At 36.1% G+C, this 21,832-nt stretch overlaps 2 protein-coding genes across 4 annotated transcripts; both read left to right on the top strand.

Moving 5' to 3' along the window:
- Window positions 568-20,921, top strand: LOC107622643. Of its 2 annotated transcripts, none has more exons than XM_016324623.2 (17): window positions 568-888; window positions 1,280-1,440; window positions 2,221-2,529; window positions 2,797-2,886; window positions 4,266-4,739; window positions 4,873-4,980; window positions 6,315-6,448; window positions 6,543-6,672; window positions 12,281-12,647; window positions 12,746-13,233; window positions 13,365-13,544; window positions 13,627-13,785; window positions 14,974-15,048; window positions 18,076-18,193; window positions 18,388-18,539; window positions 19,435-19,650; window positions 20,165-20,921. In XM_016324623.2, exons 2-17 carry the CDS (start codon window positions 1,330-1,332, stop codon window positions 20,798-20,800), a joined length of 3,747 nt encoding a protein of 1,248 aa, XP_016180109.1. In that variant the 5' UTR covers window positions 568-888; window positions 1,280-1,329; the 3' UTR covers window positions 20,801-20,921. The 2 variants fall into 2 exon arrangements, with proteins under 2 accessions (XP_016180109.1, XP_016180108.1); XM_016324622.2 differs by having other exon boundaries at window positions 1,242-1,440.
- On the top strand, window positions 9,134-11,015 carry LOC110268025. Of its 2 annotated transcripts, none has more exons than XM_021113911.1 (3): window positions 9,134-9,297; window positions 9,392-9,521; window positions 10,176-11,015. In XM_021113911.1, the coding sequence occupies exons 1-3, from the start codon at window positions 9,155-9,157 to the stop codon at window positions 10,350-10,352; spliced, it is 450 nt and encodes a 149-aa protein (XP_020969570.1). In that variant the 5' UTR covers window positions 9,134-9,154; the 3' UTR covers window positions 10,353-11,015. The 2 variants fall into 2 exon arrangements, with proteins under 2 accessions (XP_020969570.1, XP_020969571.1); XM_021113912.1 differs by having other exon boundaries at window positions 9,136-9,297; window positions 10,180-11,015.

The following is a 21,832-nucleotide window of genomic DNA, read 5'->3' as shown; positions in this document are numbered from 1 at the left end:
TCTAAAATAAGTATTTGAAACATTCAAAATTTTTTTTAATGATAACATAGAACCTTTAGATTGAAAGTTTGAAACTACAATTATCAAGAAAAAAAAAAAGTTTTGAGCTTTTATTTTAAACACAGAATCACATGAAAATGTGTTTTAATGAGTCTAGCATTTTTATTGCCTTATGTCAAAATGTTATGGGTGTTTTTTTGGTATAGAAATATTTTGGGCTTTTATTAAGCCCAGAATTATATAAAATGTTTTAATGGGTCTAACATTTTTATTGCCTTATATTTTTTCTCACAAATATATTATAAGAAAGTATAAGGAATTAATGGAGTATTTGTACAATATGTATAATAAGGGTTTAGCCGTTTAGAGATGTTCGATTCAGTAGATATCAGATGTTTATTATTCCTGGTATTCGGATGGTTATTCTGAATAGTATAGATGTATTGTGTTTTTTTTTTTGGTGACTAGATGTATTGTGTTTAAAAAATTAGTAATATTTTATCTTGAATATTTATTTTTTAACTCATATTGGGCCAAATAAATAACTCATTTTACACATTTGGTAAAAATGCTCAGAACGATTGCGTTGGGGGAGCCGGAGAACGCTTGGCAGCCCCGCGACTTGGCCCTTGGAACCGTCAGACTCGAGGGACTCACTCACTAGACACTAGGGTTGGCGATGGAAATGGAGGAAGGTATTTTAGACAATCCTGCAATGGAAAATGACCCTCTGAGAAGCGCCACGTTCCAACGCTTGAAATCATTGTCCTTGCAACTTCTGCAGCTTTTGCAGAACCCTCACACTGTCACTCACTCCCACGCTCCTATCACTCACCTCCTTCACTTCCTTCAGACTTCTTCTCCCTCCAATTTGCAGCCCTTCTTCGAGTATGTATCGACTTCCCTTCACTATTTATTTATTTTACATTCTCTACAAATATGATAACTTTATTATCCATGAATATCTGATGAACTACCGGTAGTAGTCTCAATAGCTAAATACTCTGGTGACACATAGTTTATAACAGGACACAGTAATGTAGTTCAGTCATTTACCTAGTCCCACCCAGTAGGAAAATGCGGTTATCCTTATGTTTTTCGTTGTATGTATTTTTATTTAGCTGCTTTGGCAAATGAAATCCTGTTTCCGAATTTTGGAATTTATAGGATTGCTTCTTGTGATTATTTGATGCCTACTTTTTTTTACGGTGTTAATTTTCGTTTTGTCTCTCTTCTTTCAGCTACACTTTGTTTCCATTACTTTTGCTTCTCGATGCAGCAATTCAATGCAGATCTACTCAGAAAGTTGATTCTCAAGAAAAGTTTACTATGTCAGATATTCCAAACTCAACCCTGAAAGTGAGTGATAGTGTGGCTGAAGGTGTAGTTAACTGTTTGCAAGAGCTTCTGAGGAAGTGCTGTTTGATGTCTGTGGAACAGGTAGGTGGATTGGCCTGTGGTCTGGATTCTATACAAAATATGAAATATTACTTTTGGAATTTAATTTACTTTAAATTGGCTTAATTAGAAGTAGTGTGTCAAATGTGTAATGACGAACTTTCAACATTAGGGGAAAAGAAAAAAAAAAAAAAAGAATCTAGGGCACATGTGTTTTGTTCACTTCGCATAAACTGAAAATTCCTAATACAGAACTGAAAAGACAGAGTAGAGAAAGAAAGCGAGAAGAGATCTAGCTGAGACTCCCGAGCTTACTCTATTAATCCATGAAAGCATTTTATTTTTTATTTTCAATCCCTGAAGCTAAAGCACGACCAAATTGTATTACAATCATAATGCTCAAGATTGAATTATCTCTAATTATTTTTATAGCATAAAATTGAGAACAAATGAGAATATTCATGCAATTAGATATGCCTTTCTGTGGTTTCAGCTCATGGTTTCTTTAAGTGATCCGTTGTAATGCTTCTTTACACTGCTTTGCAAACTTGCTATGATTTGAACTTCTGGATAATTTCATCATAGTGAAATGGTTTTAAAAGTAAAGTGCAACAGACATTTAGTCTCTGAACAAGTGAGTGCTTGGAAAAATGTTTTGTTGAGGTATTTTTGGTAAGTCAAAGTATATTGATTTTCCATGTTGACATAGCCCACCGAAATTAGCCTTGAGCAGCTATTTAAACTGACTCTTGCTGTGTTGTGTTTTTTTGTGTAAGAGAAAAGTAAATGAAATTGAAACTCAATTGTGATGTTTTTTAACAGATGGTTGTGCTATTAAAGAAGTTAACGTATGGGGCCTTGCTTACCCCTGCTGAGGCTTCAGAGGAGTTTCGTGAAGGAATTATTTTGTGTTTCAGGGCACTGCTTATGGGTTTATCTCCCTGTTCTGATGTGTCTTGTTCATGTAAACAAATTTCTGGCATGCCTGCACTTTCAGATGACCTTCATAATGATGCAATCCATCATAAATGTTTCAAATCTGGTTCAGAGTCAGAAGAATGTTTACTTGCATTTCTCCGATCTCAAAGTGCATCAGCTGCTGTTGGACATTGGCTTTCACTTCTTCTCAAAGTATGTTGACATAATTTTGTTTGTTTTGTTTTTGGTTTAATTTTCTTGGAGAAACACGGTTCAGTTCTTTCAAAATGGTTCTTAGGCTCTTGGCTACATTTTGTAATAGAATAACCAAACTATATTCTAAGTGCATAATTGTAAGTGCATTATGTTATATATTGATCAAGACTGGGGATCTAGATGCAAACCTCCCTGTCTTCTTGCTATTGAAAGTTGGTTACCTGATATTGTTAGTCTGTAGTAACAATTTGGTTTTATGAAAAGGCTGCCGATACAGAGGCTGCAAGGGGACAAAAGGGCTCTGCAAGACTTCGAATTGAAGCATTCAAAACTCTGCGGGTACTGGTTGCTAAGGTAATTTTAGGACAGGTTATTTGGGAAGGTTATGATAGTTATTTTTTAAATTTATTTATTTCTTTTGAAGAGAATTCATAGATCTCAAAGGAGAGTTAGTATCTGCTCAAAAATAAGGTAATAGAGGGGGGAGGTGGTGCACAAACAAGTTAATTAGTGAAACAAAGAGAAGGAAAAAATTTTGAGTAAATAAACATCTTGGTCCATAAAAGATTCATGTGATATCAATCTAGGCCCTAAGTCTCACAATATCAAATAAGTTATTGAAATTCACCTATGATATCACTTTAATTCCTAAAAGTTTTTGACATCAAATAAGCTCCTTCATTAACATGACATCACTTTGGTCCTTGAAAGATACATGTGACATTCACTTGATCTCCCTCTTTTAGATGAAGTTCGATTTTTTTCCCCTGAAGACTTGCTTGATGTTACATATATTCTTTACTCTTCAGTGACCAGAGTGATGCCGCATTTGAATTTCTAGGGACTTATTTGGTGTCAAAATAGTTAAAGAACTGACATAAGTCCACATTTAAATTTTGGGGCTCTGATGGACATAAACAATGTTTTAGTGACTAATTTGATATTTTGATGTCAGTCAGATGCATGTTTTAGGGCTAAAAAGTATATCCAGAATAAAAGATATTTTATTCCATTATAACAGTAAGCATAAAAAATTCTTGAAATGTTAAAAATTCCAATTTAACTTTGCCTTTCTTGCATCTATAAAATCATATGCTTTCAGGCTAGCAGAACCACTTAAAATGAACATCATATAACTCTATAAAGCACTAATGTGATCTATGAACCATAGGTAGTCATCAGTTTGAATTAGGATTATATACTAATTAGCAATATAAAGAGTGCTTTTGCTGTCTATAGCTTTTCCTATAGGTCACTTTAATTCTTTAATACTTCTTCATTTTGTATTAGACTTTGTACTTACTAAAAGATGCATCAAAGCTATACTGTGTTCCGATCTTAGCCAATACTTTTTGCATGTGTGCATGCATGTGCGCTTGCGCTCGAGTGTATTCGTGCTAGGGTGTGCATAGCATGCTGAATATACCTTGCAGTCACTATTCGTACCCATACTAAAGAGTATCCTCCTATCTTCTGTAGTTATTCTTCTCTTCGTCATATTGGTATTCATCTTTAATCAAATGGGAAAAAAAGGAGTATTGTGAACTAGAATTGTAGCCTATGATTGGGTAATTTTTGTGGTGTTTTTGGTGCTGTGGTTGGTCACTTTATTTTTTGGACAAAGGGATTGGTGATCCCTTCAGAGCCAATATTTTCTTTCCTACATTTTGCCAGCCTTTCTCTATCTTATTTTATGCATATAATCAATTTATTTTATTGGCCTACTTATGCAGGTTGGTTCTGCAGATGCATTAGCCTTCTTTTTACCCGGTGTTGTTAGTCAATTTGCTAAAGTCTTGCATGGTGCAAAAACAATGATTAGTGGGGCAGCTGGAAGCATGGAAGCTATTGAGCAAGCGATTAGAGGTTTAGCAGAGTTTCTTATGTTAGTCCTTCAGGATGATGCTAATGCATTTGCCATGGATAATGAAGTGACTTCAAACTTTGATTCAAATGGTCTTAAATCCAGTAGTTCTCTTTTGAGGGAGCTTCGTCATTTGCCAATTAAAGATAGCATTAAGATAAAAGCTGAGGAGGATGGAAGTGTTGAGTCAAGGGAAATCCCTTGCACACGAAGTCAACTTCAAGTAATGGAGAGTACTGCTCCTTACCGGGAGAACTCGTCCTTTCATGTGAATCGAACAAAAGATTGGGTGCAGAAAACATCAGCACATGTAAAAAAGCTGTTGTCTGCAACCTTTCCACATGTAAGGCTTTATTGTTGTTAATTTCCTTAACATTTTTAGTTTCAGCAGAATCTAGAGTTTCAGTGCTTTCTTTGTAGTTAGATATGATAGTGATTTAATGTTTTAACTGACCAATGAAACCATCGAATCTCAGATCTGTATTCACCCTTCACATAAGTTGAGAAAAGGACTTGTTGATGCCATAAAAGGACTCTTAGTGGAATGCTGTCACACACTGGGGGAGAGTAGACTGATGTTTTTGGTGAGCTCTGAACTGCTTATCTGGAACTACTGTTTGTTAGGTTTGTGACAATGTGCCATCCATATGTTTTTCCTATAATTAACATATATTCTGAAACTTGCTCTAGTGAGTCTTAATATTCATAATAGTCTACCCTTCAAGATACCCTCAATAGAAAAAAACAAACAATAGAAAAAACTTATTTTAGGCATAGTTTCCAAACTTGACATGTCTTGAGAAGAAGTTCCTCTAAAATTGTCATGGGTTTTACACCAAATAGAGGCCAAATGTGTAATACTTTTCCACGAAACATGCATGTCTAAAAATCTACCATGCGAGATGTGAGAAATATGCTCCAACCAAATACTCCAAATAATGGCTTATAGGGCACATGCCTCAAAGATTTGGCTTCCTATGCTCTCCCACAAGCAAGAAAAATTAGTCAAACAACTACTGTGGTATGGCACACCAAACACTCCCCAAAGATGGCAAACGAAATGTTGGCAAAGTTGGCCACAGGACAATGCATAAAACAAATGTGATATTGATTCTGAATTCACCCTACATAACACACATCAAAGAAAATAGTCTTATGTGGCCTCCAAACCACCAAAAATATTATTGGTATTATGTTAAGGATATCTATCCAAATGAAGTATTTGACCATAGGATGAGCTTTGGGGTCCAAATTAGTTCTTTTGCTTTTCTCTTTTGATTCTCTATCTATATTGTTTCCTTTGCAATAATAAATTTTCATCTTCTATTGAGAACAGTAAAATTCTCTAGCCAGCAACACTCAATCATGGAAAAGATATTCACTGTTGGATAACTTGTTTTATCCATGTCTATCTCATTGGTCAGTAGAGGAATAGGGGGCATGGGTTGTCTTTGGTTTCAATTTTTTGGTCCAATACATTGGGGAATGTACATCTAAAACTTTTTAGCTATTCTTATTAAGAATTCTTCTTTCACTCGATTACCTTTCTTTTCTACCCCAATTTTCTATTGGAATATTGTTTACAAACACATTCATTTCATATGTTTGATACAATGCGACTTCATGTTCCATCATCTGGGTAGTATGTTTTTAAATTAGCTCATTATTTGTTTTAATTTCTTCATCAAAAGGTTATTTAATCTAGTGACTGTATTAGAGTCATTTGATAATTTTTATAGTCGCGTTTATGGAAATTTTATAAACAATTCTGTCGAGGTAATTCATTTTCTTTTCATGGTTATTTGCTTCACCCCTACCCTTCCGATCTTAGTTTATTGCGTTTGGCTTTTAGAGTATTTTATTGGTAATCTTCTGTTGTTAATTGGTTTTATTTTAATTTGTTTTGGTAATGATTCAGGAGTGCTTATGTTCCTTAGTTGTGGATGACTCTGATGATGTGTCTTTAACTGCTCAAGATTTCCTTGATTCGTTATTTTTCTCACAACATTCAAAAGCTCTTATAGAACATGATGCTACAGAGATATTTATCAGGTGCTTCCTTCTATTTGTGCACAAATACATATTCTGATGACAGACTCCTTTTTTCTTTTTTCTTATTCTGCAATATTATTTATTCCTAATTCAGGCACCTTGAAAAGCTTCCCAAAATGATCCTTGGAAATGAGGAGTCACTTGCAGTATTACATGCTCAGCAGTTACTAACACTAATATTTTATTCTGGTCCTCATCTGTTGGTGGATCATCTCCAGTCTCCTGTATGTTCTTCCTATATTATATGTTTCTGTTTCCCTAAATACGCATGTCTGTGTCAGTAACCGACATGTAATAAATGGAAGAACCACGGAAGAACCTAATATGAATCTTGTGTTACAAAGTGGTAAGTTTAACATGGAAAGATAAATTAATGACAGGACATCTGTATCATTGACATTGGAATAGGGCTTTGTTTGGTAGATCCACTTTCGCGATACTGATTTAGGAAACTTTTGATTGCTAAAAAAGTTTTTCTTTTATGTTGGGGTAAGTTAAAGAACTAGGAAAACTAGGTAATTGGGAAAGTGTTATGGTATTGAGAATGAGGTTAATAGTGCATGCTAAGTAAATACACTAGGCTCAAGGGGACAAGGTTTATATAATCACTGTAGGCATAAGTATTTGAGGATCATCATTATATGACTCCTCCAGTGAATTTATTTTCCTTCTTCCTCGTTTTTGTTTTCTCTTTACCTTTCTACTATCCCTCTTAACAAACTCATGTGGGCTGAGGTAGATCATATTTTACCAAGGGTTTCAAACTGTACCTATCATTCTAACAGCTTCCAACTACTATGTGCTTTATTTTTTGAAGTGTTTGTGCTGTGATATGGATTGTTTGTAACTTCTCTTGTTTGTTAATGCTGGGTATGCAGTCAGGAGGAGGTGTTATTGATTTTATTCACAACTCACAGATAAACACGCAAAAGAGAATTGTTTATTGGGAGCATAAATCCTTGACTTTGAAAGTACTCAAAGGAGTAAGGCTCCCCAGGATACCTTTAGCGTGCGTTTGGTTGTGGGTGTGTCTACCCAAGACACAGACACGGTAGTACTCGTTCTCTGTTTGGCTAGTAAGACACAAAATTCTGATAGGTACGGGAAGACACAAAGGCACATAGAGACACAAAATTTGTGTATAGCACCAAGGGGTGGAACACTGATCTTGAGACATAGACAATATTTTTAACATTAATTTTTCAAAATTACCCTTCAAATCCTTCTCCTTTCTCCATCTCTTTTCATCCCTTCCACTCCCAAAACACAGAGAGTTTAACCTCTCATCTTCTCTTCTTGCCACTCCGACCACCGCCGCCTCTCTTCCTCCTTTCCTTCCACCCAAATCACCGTCGCCTCTCTTCTCTTCGTGTCACCAGACCACCACCGCCTTTCTTCCACCCAGACCACCTCCTGTCCTCCCTTTCTTCCATTTAGACCACCGCTACCACCCCCATCCCTTCCTCCCTTTTCTCCCCCTTGCTTCTTTTTTGCTCTTCACGGTTGTCTCTTCGCTGCCGTCACCTTTCGTAGTTGTTGCCTCTACTTTACATCTCGTCGACGATCCATATTTGCGAACGGTTCTCCCTTCTGTCACTATGTTTCCAGATCCATTCTCCATTCTCTCGCGCACCGTGTTTTCAGATCTGTTTTCCTTCTGTTATCATGTTCCAGATCTGTTCTCCCTTCTGTCACCATTTTTTTTTGTTTTTGTATAATTTAATTTTGAGTAAAGTATCGTTTTTGTCCCCAACGTTTGGGGTAAATCTTATTTGTGTCCGTAACGTTTAAATCGTCCTATTTGTATCCCTAACGTTTGTAAAAGTGATTCAATGTTATCCTGCTGTCAATTACACATCATGAACGCTTTAGTTTGAGTTTTAAAAATCTTTTTTTAAAGTTAGAATACAAATGTCTGGGATAGAATCGATGATCCACTCCGAAAAATAGCTCATCAAAAGTTGAAACTAATTCCTACAACATTTACATAATTCACTTTTCTAAGGAGATAATTGAATCTAAACACAAAGAGTGGGTATAATATTAAAATCAAACACATCCAAGTAAGACCTAATTGAGAATGAATACATCCAAGTGAGAATAATTGAAAAATTCATCTTCTATTGAGAACAGTAAAATTCTCTAGCCAGCAACACTCAATCATGGAAAAGATATTCACTGTTGGATAACTTGTTTTATCCATGTCTATCTCATTGGTCAGTAGAGGAATAGGGGGCATGGGTTGTCTTTGGTTTCAATTTTTTGGTCCAATACATTGGGGAATGTACATCTAAAACTTTTTAGCTATTCTTATTAAGAATTCTTCTTTCACTCGATTACCTTTCTTTTCTACCCCAATTTTCTATTGGAATATTGTTTACAAACACATTCATTTCATATGTTTGATACAATGCGACTTCATGTTCCATCATCTGGGTAGTATGTTTTTAAATTAGCTCATTATTTGTTTTAATTTCTTCATCAAAAGGTTATTTAATCTAGTGACTGTATTAGAGTCATTTGATAATTTTTATAGTCGCGTTTATGGAAATTTTATAAACAATTCTGTCGAGGTAATTCATTTTCTTTTCATGGTTATTTGCTTCACCCCTACCCTTCCGATCTTAGTTTATTGCGTTTGGCTTTTAGAGTATTTTATTGGTAATCTTCTGTTGTTAATTGGTTTTATTTTAATTTGTTTTGGTAATGATTCAGGAGTGCTTATGTTCCTTAGTTGTGGATGACTCTGATGATGTGTCTTTAACTGCTCAAGATTTCCTTGATTCGTTATTTTTCTCACAACATTCAAAAGCTCTTATAGAACATGATGCTACAGAGATATTTATCAGGTGCTTCCTTCTATTTGTGCACAAATACATATTCTGATGACAGACTCCTTTTTTCTTTTTTCTTATTCTGCAATATTATTTATTCCTAATTCAGGCACCTTGAAAAGCTTCCCAAAATGATCCTTGGAAATGAGGAGTCACTTGCAGTATTACATGCTCAGCAGTTACTAACACTAATATTTTATTCTGGTCCTCATCTGTTGGTGGATCATCTCCAGTCTCCTGTATGTTCTTCCTATATTATATGTTTCTGTTTCCCTAAATACGCATGTCTGTGTCAGTAACCGACATGTAATAAATGGAAGAACCACGGAAGAACCTAATATGAATCTTGTGTTACAAAGTGGTAAGTTTAACATGGAAAGATAAATTAATGACAGGACATCTGTATCATTGACATTGGAATAGGGCTTTGTTTGGTAGATCCACTTTCGCGATACTGATTTAGGAAACTTTTGATTGCTAAAAAAGTTTTTCTTTTATGTTGGGGTAAGTTAAAGAACTAGGAAAACTAGGTAATTGGGAAAGTGTTATGGTATTGAGAATGAGGTTAATAGTGCATGCTAAGTAAATACACTAGGCTCAAGGGGACAAGGTTTATATAATCACTGTAGGCATAAGTATTTGAGGATCATCATTATATGACTCCTCCAGTGAATTTATTTTCCTTCTTCCTCGTTTTTGTTTTCTCTTTACCTTTCTACTATCCCTCTTAACAAACTCATGTGGGCTGAGGTAGATCATATTTTACCAAGGGTTTCAAACTGTACCTATCATTCTAACAGCTTCCAACTACTATGTGCTTTATTTTTTGAAGTGTTTGTGCTGTGATATGGATTGTTTGTAACTTCTCTTGTTTGTTAATGCTGGGTATGCAGTCAGGAGGAGGTGTTATTGATTTTATTCACAACTCACAGATAAACACGCAAAAGAGAATTGTTTATTGGGAGCATAAATCCTTGACTTTGAAAGTACTCAAAGGAGTAAGGCTCCCCAGGATACCTTTAGCGTGCGTTTGGTTGTGGGTGTGTCTACCCAAGACACAGACACGGTAGTACTCGTTCTCTGTTTGGCTAGTAAGACACAAAATTCTGATAGGTACGGGAAGACACAAAGGCACATAGAGACACAAAATTTGTGTATAGCACCAAGGGGTGGAACACTGATCTTGAGACATAGACAATATTTTTAACATTAATTTTTCAAAATTACCCTTCAAATCCTTCTCCTTTCTCCATCTCTTTTCATCCCTTCCACTCCCAAAACACAGAGAGTTTAACCTCTCATCTTCTCTTCTTGCCACTCCGACCACCGCCGCCTCTCTTCCTCCTTTCCTTCCACCCAAATCACCGTCGCCTCTCTTCTCTTCGTGTCACCAGACCACCACCGCCTTTCTTCCACCCAGACCACCTCCTGTCCTCCCTTTCTTCCATTTAGACCACCGCTACCACCCCCATCCCTTCCTCCCTTTTCTCCCCCTTGCTTCTTTTTTGCTCTTCACGGTTGTCTCTTCGCTGCCGTCACCTTTCGTAGTTGTTGCCTCTACTTTACATCTCGTCGACGATCCATATTTGCGAACGGTTCTCCCTTCTGTCACTATGTTTCCAGATCCATTCTCCATTCTCTCGCGCACCGTGTTTTCAGATCTGTTTTCCTTCTGTTATCATGTTCCAGATCTGTTCTCCCTTCTGTCACCATTTTTTTTTGTTTTTGTATAATTTAATTTTGAGTAAAGTATCGTTTTTGTCCCCAACGTTTGGGGTAAATCTTATTTGTGTCCGTAACGTTTAAATCGTCCTATTTGTATCCCTAACGTTTGTAAAAGTGATTCAATGTTATCCTGCTGTCAATTACACATCATGAACGCTTTAGTTTGAGTTTTAAAAATCTTTTTTTAAAGTTAGAATACAAATGTCTGGGATAGAATCGATGATCCACTCCGAAAAATAGCTCATCAAAAGTTGAAACTAATTCCTACAACATTTACATAATTCACTTTTCTAAGGAGATAATTGAATCTAAACACAAAGAGTGGGTATAATATTAAAATCAAACACATCCAAGTAAGACCTAATTGAGAATGAATACATCCAAGTGAGAATAATTGAAAAATATAATCTGATTTGTTAGTATAATTGATAGTAGGATAACATTGAATCATTTTTATAAACGTTAGGGACACAAATAGGACTTACCCCAAACCTTGGGGACAAAAACGATACTTTACTCTTTAATTTTTTATTTGTTTGAATTTTGGTTAAGTTTTGTTAAAATAATGTTGTATTAATTTTGTTGGATTGATTTTTTTTTGTTGATATTTGTTGGATTAAATTTGTTATTTAATTTTAGATTGTTATTGGTGATTGATTTTGATTGAGATGGTGGCTGATTGTTAATGGTGGTGGTTTGGTTGAGATGGTAATTGTGTAGTGGTGGTACTGATAATAATTTACAATAAGGGTAATATTGAAATTTAACAAGATTATGATTTGTGTCTTCTATCTTGTACTTGTATTTGTATACCAAACAAATTTAAAAATTTGTGTCTTAATGTGTCTATGTCTTTAGTGTTTATGTCTCTGTGTCTATATATTAAAAGATACACAAAACAAACGCGGCCTTAGCTGTAACTAGTATAACCCAGCCCAATAACTTGTGTGTCTATTAATTCTGAAAAATCAGGATATCTTTTGTTATAACTAGCATAAGCTCATCTCAATAACTCTCAATAATGTACTAAGGTGATAAGACTAACACATGTTCAACCTAGAGAATATAATATACATGTTACTTGTATATAATCCAGGTTGTTTGGGCTTTGTTATCACATGCTTCTCATACTCTCATAGTAGAAGAGAGATCAGATAGAACATGATGCCTTTTATTTATCTGTTTTACACATCTTTAGTTTAGTCATAGTAAAGTCTTTTCTGATTTATTTTCCATGGAAATTTCTTATTTCTTATACCTGAAAAGCAATCAGGTGGGAGCTGCTAGATTCCTAGATGTGTTTGCAACTTGTCTAAGCCATAATTCAGTTTTTTCTGGTTCACTTGGTACACTCATTTCAACAAGTAGATCTTCAACAATGGGATACCTTCCCTCCATTACTGAGTTGAAGTCTGGAGCTAGTTTCTTCAACTATGGACTTCCTCGTATAAATTCTGGTTTATATGAATCCTCGAAGTTTAGCCTTATTGAAGAAAACAGTATACAAGAACCTCTGAAAACTCCCCAGAAGAACTATGAACTTCCTCATATGCCCCCTTGGTTTAGTTATGTTGGTAGTCCTAAACTATACAAGCTGCTTGCTGGGATTCTCCGACTCGTTGGTTTATCTTTAATGGCAGGTGATTCTGAATTCAGTGTGTTTTTTCTCCTCCTGTTGCTCTGAGAGTGTTTTACTATGACATCTACTGAGTTTATTATCATTTTGTGGCATTGATAGATAGAAGTGAAGGGCTTCTGTCACATGTGACTGAGACCCTTCTTGGTTACTTCCGTAAATTGGTTTCTGAGCTCCGTTTGAAAGAGTACAATAAAGAAAGCTGGCAGTTGTGGTATGACAGGACTGGTTCAGGACAGTTATTGCGGCAAGCAAGCACAGCTGTGTGCATGCTCAATGAGATTATATTTGGTCTATCAGATCAAGCAATCAATGGTTTTTCAAGAATGTTCCATAGATCTACTAAAAGAGGAGTCCAGCCTCAGTCTTACAAACTTGATTGTACATTTTCTGAATCTTTGTGGAACATGCCAAAGGATAAAGTCATAAGGAGTTATTTGGTTGATTGCATTGGTGGGATCTTACATGAGTATTTGTCTGCTGAGGTGTGGAATTTACCACTTGAATGCAGAGTAGCTGACATGGACCTTAATGTTCCAGTTGAAGATATTAGTCTATACTTCTTTCAGGATGTTGCTATGCTACATGAGGTAAGACATTTTTTCCCTGAAGCTGACATGGCATGTTTATTCTCATCCATTTGATGATATTACCATGTTCATATCCTCTAAAGTAGATTACTGTAACCTCCATGATATCTTCCTTGTGATTTGCGTAATAGGTTATTATTGACGGAATTGGAATCTTTAATCTCTGCCTTGGAAGAGATTTTGCTACAAGCGGTTTTCTTCATACTTCTCTTTATTTGCTGCTGGAAAATCTCAGTTCTCCAAATTTCCATGTCAAAAATTCTGCAGATTCTGTCTTGCATGTAGTTTCTGACATGTCTGGCTATCCAATGGTTGGTTTGTCCATGATAATCTTGATTTACATTTTAGACCTTTTTCCATGGATGTTAACTTACTAAATATGTCTTTATGTAGGTTGGACAGTTAGTTTTGGAAAATGCAGATTACGTGATTGATTCAATATGTCGACAGTTGCGTCATTTGGACCTTAATCATCGTGTTCCAAATGTGCTAGCATCCATACTTTCCTACATTGGAGTGGCTCACAAGATATTGCCTCTACTGGATGAACCGGTATGATTATCTCCTCTTAGTACTGTTTTAAGCCAATTAGTGCATTGTTCTGGAATACCCTTTCCCTGACAGAGAGACTAGGTTCAATGTGCTTAGTTCGGGGGTGAAGTACAAGTTTGTTGGCCTTTTTAACTTTTTCACTAGCTCATGCCTAGTGTTCTAAGTGAACTGTCAGGGCATGTTCATACTAAATGAAATTTCAGGTCTTGTGTACAGCAGAGCTCCAACTGCAGATATATATTACTGTGGGTTCTTTATAAGATTTGGTCCATATCTTGTTGAAAGCTTTAGTCCAAAGGCCAGTTGTGTTTGAATATCCTTAGGCCTTAGCTGTATCCATTTTGGTTACGCTCCATGAAGATGATGCGTAGTGTACTTCAGTTGAAATAGGTGCTTAGAAACCATCAGGAAATTTCTGAACCTAAGACCAAAATCTAGTGCATATTTGCAAGATCTGAGAGAATTCAGAGTTTAGGTTGTTAGAATTTGTGATGGTAACCTAGAAATATATTGTATATTTAGATGTATATCAATATGATGTATGATGAGGAGTGCGTATTTATCGTAATAATGAAATAAACCTAATATCAAATTAAATAAACATAAAATCAATATGAGGCATACTTAGATTTAAATCTATAATATCCTAAAGGTATTCTAACATAGGTTGAGCAGGTGCTCAAGGAAAGCGGAAGATGACCCTCTGGCAGTATTATCACTGATATAATAGGATGTAGATACACTATTTCCATGAAACTTGAACAAAAGTTCTTCCTAAACTCTGAAACCATCCCCATGGGGGTTGTTTAAGATTTTGTCTTTACTCTCAACCCTGGGGTTCAGTCATACATATTGCTCGATGAGTGACCATTTAGGAAAGCAAAGTGGAAAAAATGTCGAGTATCCAATCTTTTCAATGTTCCATTGTTTTATTCTTTTTGTTTTGTTCAAATATCCAAGAAAGTTTCTTTTTTTATCCAAAAAGAAAAAAAAATTGGCAAAGGTTGATTATATTAACAATGCTCAATCTGTATTGGGAAATGTTTGTGATTGCATTTATTTAGAGATTATTTATGAAATCATGTGTTCCTCTTGTGCTTATAGTTGTAAAAGGTAAGGAATTGCTGTCTGACATGCTTAAACTTTATTGATTACAGTTCTATGGTCTCATGATTTGCAATTTAACAGATGCATGCTGTCTCAGTGGAACTTGAAATACTAGCTAGACATCAGCATCCTGATTTAACAATTCCATTCTTGAAGGTGTGTTGCTAACTTACTTGTTTCCTCTGTGTGCCTACATTTCTTTTTCTTATTGTGAAATTGTGTTCTCACTTCTCATTACTTATTTACTGTATTTATTTAGATGTCCTCATTCTTCGCCCCTTTATTCTTTTGGTGGTGTGGGCTTCTCGTGAAAATTCTTACTAGGAGTCACCATTCACAATTGTAATTTTATATGTGATAAGAAGTTGGAGTTATGGAGAGAAGCCCTAGAAGTGTATGGTCTGCGCATAAGCCGTAGCAAGACGGAATATATGGAATGTAAGTTCAGTCTGAGAAGGGAAAACTCCAATATAGAGGTGAAGATTGGAGAAAACATCCTGCGAAAAGTTAAAAGTTTTAAGTATCTTGGGTGCATCATACAGGATAATGGAGAGATTGAACTGTTTTGTTGTTATAGGATCAGGGATCTAGCAGAATTAAAGGGATTTTATTGATGAACTAGGGATTGCAAATCACAATCCCTCATTGGAGTACACTGTTGGAACTACCAACTGTGGAGAGAATTTTTTCCTCTCCTGAACTAACAAACTTCACAAAATTTTCTAACTGAATTGAAAACTAAGTAAGCACTGGTATTTATAGGTAGCCACTAGGACTAACACTACTGTCCCTAAACCTGCTAAACTAGCTCAAAAAGAACAAACAAACCTGTTTCTACCATTACTCTGCCCGCTGGACAACCACCTTGTCCTCAAGGTGGAACTCTGGAAAGGAGCTCCAATTGCTCCATTGCCTCTGGGACGGCTTCATGCTCCAACCAACCCCGCTCTTCAGCCTTAGGTTCCATAACCAGCAATTTGAATTCCTTGTTCTTGCACACATGCTCTGCTGAGTATGGTTTATCACAGGAAAAGCATTCGCCTCGTGCACGTTTAGCTTTGTACTCCTCATTGCTAAGGTGCTGCACTCCCTGCTGTTTCGGAGGCTCCACTCCTGATTCCGCACCCTTGCTTGCCGGACCCGTCGCCGCTGCTGCAAGTACCGGCTTGTTAGTAACGAAGTTGTGTCATATGCGTACCCACACTGGCCAGGAGCAGCCCGCAGTGCCATGTTACGATTCTCTACCTTCTGCGCCAACTCCATCAACTCATCCACGGTCTGGAACAAGAACAGCCTGCACTCCTGACTCACCTCAGGCTTCAACCCACTCAAAAACAAGTCAATCAACAATTTTGGAGCGAGACCTCGCAGAGGACATGCGTGCAGCACAAACTGATCAACGAAGTCCCACACAGTGCCTGTTTGTCTCAGCCTCAACAGCGATTGATAGGGACTTTGCAACCGTTCAGGTTGGAAGTGACGTGGTAACACCATTTGGAGGGACTGCCACTGCAGCGTCGGTGTGGTTGCCTCCCACCGCGAGCCATTCCTCCTCCGGCACTGCTTTGAGCAAGAAAAACTGCTCCATATGCTCGGTCCAAGTCATATTGTCCTCACCGTGAAAAATCAGGAGTTCCAGTTTTCTCCACTGCTCTGATGCGAGCCACCGACGGCCTGGTGCGATGCCGGAGAACTCCGTTCGTGACGGATCGGAACACCCTGCTCCATGGAATCCACTTGCGCGTCGATCCTCTGCAGCATCTCCTGCAGCGCGCGGCACAGGTCCTCAAAGCAGTCAAATCATGATTCCATTGCATCCATTCTCCCTTCCATTTTCTCCGATCATGGTTGCACCATTCATCACAAGCTTCCAGGATCCGTGGACTTCTGATACCAGTTGATAGGATCAGGGATATAGCAGAATTAGGGGATTTTATTGATGAACTAGGGATTGCAAATCACAATTCCTCATTGGAGTACATTGTGGAGAGAATTTTTCCTCTCCTGAACTAACAGACTTCACAGAATTTTCTAACTGAATTGAAAATTAACTAACCACTAGTATTTATAGGCCGCCACTAGGACTAGCACTAGTACTACCCCCCTAAACCTGCTAAACTATGCTCAAAAAGAACAAACCAACCTGTTTCTATCAATATGCATATTACTATATTAGAGAACACCAGCCTTCAGATACTCCTCATTTTATTGCTAAAGAAGTTACAGCAAGCAGAAGCAAGGCTAGAGAGCTGATAGACTAGTCACCATCTAGTTAGTAGTATTCTAGGTAGCCTATTAAGTTATTAGCTTCGTAACAGCTGTTATACCTGTCCTTCATCTCCACCTTCTGCAATCTACTTCTCTACTTCCCCTGCATCTATTCAAGCTTACTATAATTATGAACCTCATTATATACGTACATCTCCATATAATCCATGCATTCTACATTGCATCATCACATTACCATGCACATTCTCAGCATGCTTCTTCTAGGGTTTCTACTCCTTCCAATTCCGGTTTCAACTATGTGGCATTAATAGCCATACCTGAATCTGTGATCAATTCGTCATAGTATCCGGATTCAGGAGCTACAGCTCTTGCTGTTCCACAGTACTCAAATCTTATGTAGCATGCCTTTCCTTACCATGGTTCTGATCAGCACCATGTTGGATTTGGCCAAGGTCTGTGCATTTCTCCTGTTGGACATTTCAATATTCGTTCTCCTTATCTTTTAAAAGTAAATAATGTGTATTCATTCTCCTTATCTTTTAAAACTAAATAATGTGATTTATGACCCTAAAATTACTAAAAAATTTATTACGGTAGCCCTAGGGCCTAGACAATCACTGTTTCTTTGAATTCTGGCCTTACAATTACTTAGTCAAATCACAGGCAACTAGGGATCTTCTCCTTGTGACATATCACTATATCAGGGAGAGATGGACTGTATTGGTTCCCATACTGCATATTCCAGCACCAGCTCCCTCACCCGCCAATTACTAATGTTCAGAATAGTGCTCACAATGCTAGAGCTGTTTCTGAGTGTTAAGTTTTCAGAAACAACTATGCCTAAACTTGTTTTAAGACATTATACTTCCCTTCAGCATGTATCTCTCTGAATGGGTAAAAGTAAAACAATAAAAAAAACTTAATTCTGATACCAATACTTGTCTTTGATTTCAGGCTGTAAGTGAAGTTGCCAGGGCTTCAAAACGTGAAGCTTGTGAATTGCCCCCACAGGCAGAGTCACTTGCCTTACATGTCAAGTCTGTAATCTCAACTGCAGAAGAAACCTCACAAGGTTCAGATTCAGAATCCACCTATAAGATTGCTGTTTTAATTTTTATAGTTCTCATTAAAACTTGATGTTGAATTCTGCATTGTAACCTAAATACAAAATAATTCCTTCAATTAGTAGCAGTTACTAGTGGATTTTTTTTTTATAGTAACAATGGTTGATCCTTGATTCTTACTGATTGAAGTCGTTGCGTGTAGATCAGTGCGAGATAATCTTATTCAAGTTAAATGATTCTAGAAGATATAGACAAACAGTTGGTTCTATTGCTGGTTCATGTGTTACTGCTGCAACCCCTCTTCTGGCTTCATACAAGCAAGAGATATGTTTGGCTTCCCTGGATATAATTGAGGTATCATTTTGTTGAAATTGAAATGCTTTATCACTTCAATTTATTGCAATTGACGTAGTTTATGGGAATTATAAGTGTATTATTCTTATCATTTTGGATTTTGGAAGCAGTTTTGTTGATTTTTCACTAATTGGTAGACATTCATGCTGCTATGACTGTTTGAGTTGTGTTAACCAGAAAACATAGATAAAAGGTCTAAAGTTGTGATGGACATTGACAGCTACAAATTACAAAGTAACGCGTGGAAGAGGAAATTAGCGATGGTGAAAATAAGTAAAGATTATTGATTGCCTCGATGCCTACTAATGGATTAATTCACTTTTTTTTTTTAAATCAAATGTGTATAAATAATAAAAAAAAAGTGAAATTAGTCAAGATAATAAGTATGTTGCTCTTCTAATGATTGGTCAAGTTTTAAGAATAACAAAATATATTTTATAAATGAGTAAAGAAAAAGGATATTTTAGGAAGAAAAATGTGCATGAAACCTCACCCTATCCCCTTTATAGTTACAATTTAAGTCTACAAGGGAATCATTAATTAATTAATTAGCATCGTTGATAGTAATTAGTTATCCAGGCCTTAAGAAAGTAAAGGAACTTGCACAGCTAGGCAAGATATGAACACTCCTGAGCAATCCAACAAATATTACAGGGATGATGAATATATTTGGTAGTCGATAGATATTCCATAAACATCGGGTTATTACAATGCAGATGTTGACACAAATGGCAAGTGTTGGAAAATGCTTGTCAGTTATTGTTTTCTTTGATAAATATATAATGATGTCCTTTACTCTTTTCTTTGATAATGATTGATTATTTTGGGAGTTCAATTAAAACAATCAATTTATCTTTATTTCCCTTGTTGCTATTTGGATCTTTTCTGGTTTTAGGATGCCATGTTAGCATTAGCAAAAGTTGAAGCAACATATAAACATGAAAGAGAAATTAGAGAAGCAACAGAAGAAATGCTACAATCACTATCGTTGTATCAGTTGAAGGATTCTTTGGACGCTACTAAAGAAGGTGTTGATGAAAATAGGCTGCTACCAGCAATGAATAAAATATGGCCATTCCTGGTAACTTGTATTCAGAACAGGAACCCAGTGGTGAGCAATCCCTCTGAATTTTTTTTTCTCCTCGTTAGCATTAGGTTTTCAATTCTGTCATCAATATCTGGGTGTAAATGATGACCTGAAGTCAGTTGTTAAATGGCTAGTTCAAACTGGAAACTGCTGACCCAGTTGGTGGTCTGGGTCAGTTTTGCAATTAGACCGGGAATGCATATAACTGGTCAAAGTTGGTCAAACCCAGACGAACTATCATATTTTGACAACGGACTGGCCGAAGGATCAAACTGGACCATGCCGTCGCTTCTGCTCGATCAAGCTGGGTTTTTTCAATAATTGTTGAAACTGGGAGTCATTCATGGACCTTTTTCTTGTTAAGCGTCGTACTTTGCCAAATTACCATGCGTTCCATCATATAACTTAAATATTTATTTCATTTATATCCGGGTCACACTGTTCAACCAGTGGCCCAGTAACGCAACTAACCCTTTCAATCACAGTTGATTCTTAACTGCATTAAAGATACATATTGAATGCAACTAATTTTTGACAGGCTGTCAGAAGATGTTTGTGTGTTATCAGCAAGCTGGTGCAAATCTGTGGAGGAGATTTCTTCACACGACGTTTCCAAACTGATGGGAGGCACTTTTGGAAACTTCTTACCACATCCTCATTTCAGAAGTCCTATTTCAAGGAAAAGACCCCTTTACTACTTCCTTATAGAAGCAGTACCATGACTTCAGAGGATTCACTGGCTGAGACTTCCTATATCAAGGTTCAGATTGCACTGCTTAACATGATTGCAGAATTGTGCCAAAATAAGAGAAGCGCCCCAGCATTACAACTTGTTCTAAAGAAAGTAAGCGGTCTAGTTGTAGGGATAGCTTGTAGCAGCGTTATTGGACTCCGCAAGGCTTCTCTGAATGCCCTCCATGGGCTTGCATCTGTTGATCCTGATCTGGCGTGGCTTCTCGTAGCTGATATCTACTACACTATGAAGAAGACAGAAATATTTTCTCCACCTAGACCAGATTTACCTGAGATATCTGAAATTCTCCCCCTTCCTACTTCTCCTAAAGAGCATCTATATATGCAGTATGCAGAGCAGAGTACTGGTTTTGACATAGATTTAGCCTCTTTGGAGGTTGTTTTCCAAGACATTAATTCTCAATATCAAATGTACAGGTGATATCCGAATTTGGTCATGGAAAACCATGTGCCTCTTGTCTTTTCTCGAGGCTAATCTCATGAAACTTATACCATCTATTTATAATATATTAAAACAGAGACTAAGTAACTCTTTCAATACATCCGTAATCTTTTAACTTTTTATTATCATGTCACATCAACTTAAATGATTAATTGGTACAATTTTTTTATTACTTATCTAATTGAATAATTTTCGATTAATTATCCAAATTAATTTCTGAGATTTAATATCAGATATTTTAATCTTTTAAATTTTAAAATATACAAAATAGTGTATAGTGTTCATCTCTCTTAGACAATATAGTCCTTTTCTAATTTGATTCATTTAATCAAAATGACTGTTTTGAAATTTTTAATTTTTTTTTTTCAGGATTGGTTTGATATTTTTAAACTCTGAGAAATGTTAAGCAAATTGGATGAAGATTGTATTGTTTAATAAAGAAAAACATTCGAGATTGTTTCATGTATTTTGAACTCTAAAAAATCAAAGTATTCGATTTTTAAATTCTTAGATTTGGATAATTACTTATTAATCTTTTACTTTTATATTGTCATATAAGTTTAATATAAATATATATAACAAGATAGCCTTTTAATGTATTGGTAGTTTTATAATTTTTTACTATTATGCTATGTCAAATTCAAGTGACTAATTGACAATTTTTTTATGATTTATCTAATTAAAAGGCTAATTAGATATATTAAAAGGACGCCTTGTTTCGCCACATCATTGGAATAGTTTTCTAGCCGCGACCTCCTCTCCATCTCCTCGCACAATATCTTCTTGGTTTTGGATGATTTATTTTATTAATTTCGGATGTTTTTTTTCTTAGATTTTGGATATTTTTTTTTTGGGGTTTTTGATAATTTTTTAAAATAATTTTAAATGTGTCTTTTTTTAGTCTTCAAATGTTGTTTTTCAAATGTTGTTTTTCGAATAATTTTGAGTGTCTCGTTTTTTTAGATTTTGAATTTTTTAAAATAATTTTTGGATATCTCATTTTTCTTAAGT

This window comes from Arachis ipaensis, chromosome B10 (genome assembly GCF_000816755.2).
Source record: "Arachis ipaensis cultivar K30076 chromosome B10, Araip1.1, whole genome shotgun sequence".
Lineage (NCBI taxonomy): Eukaryota > Viridiplantae > Streptophyta > Magnoliopsida > Fabales > Fabaceae > Arachis > Arachis ipaensis.
This window is presented reverse-complemented; position numbering and strand designations above follow the sequence as displayed.

Bases quoted from the DNA above. Each gene is read 5' to 3' on its own strand.
- LOC107622643 (XM_016324622.2), top strand. From the start codon at position 680: ATGGAAATGGAGGAAGGTATTTTAGACAATCCTGCAATGGAAAATGAC. The intron at 18,194-18,387 runs GTTCAGATTCAG...CGTTGCGTGTAG, and splicing joins TGCAGAAGAAACCTCACAAG to ATCAGTGCGAGATAATCTTA. The intron at 19,651-20,164 runs GTGAGCAATCCC...AATTTTTGACAG, and splicing joins TTCAGAACAGGAACCCAGTG to GCTGTCAGAAGATGTTTGTG.
- LOC110268025 (XM_021113911.1), top strand. From the start codon at position 9,155: ATGATTCAGGAGTGCTTATGTTCCTTAGTTGTGGATGACTCTGATGAT. The intron at 9,298-9,391 runs GTGCTTCCTTCT...TTCCTAATTCAG, and splicing joins GCTACAGAGATATTTATCAG to GCACCTTGAAAAGCTTCCCA. The intron at 9,522-10,175 runs GTATGTTCTTCC...CTGGGTATGCAG, and splicing joins TGGATCATCTCCAGTCTCCT to TCAGGAGGAGGTGTTATTGA.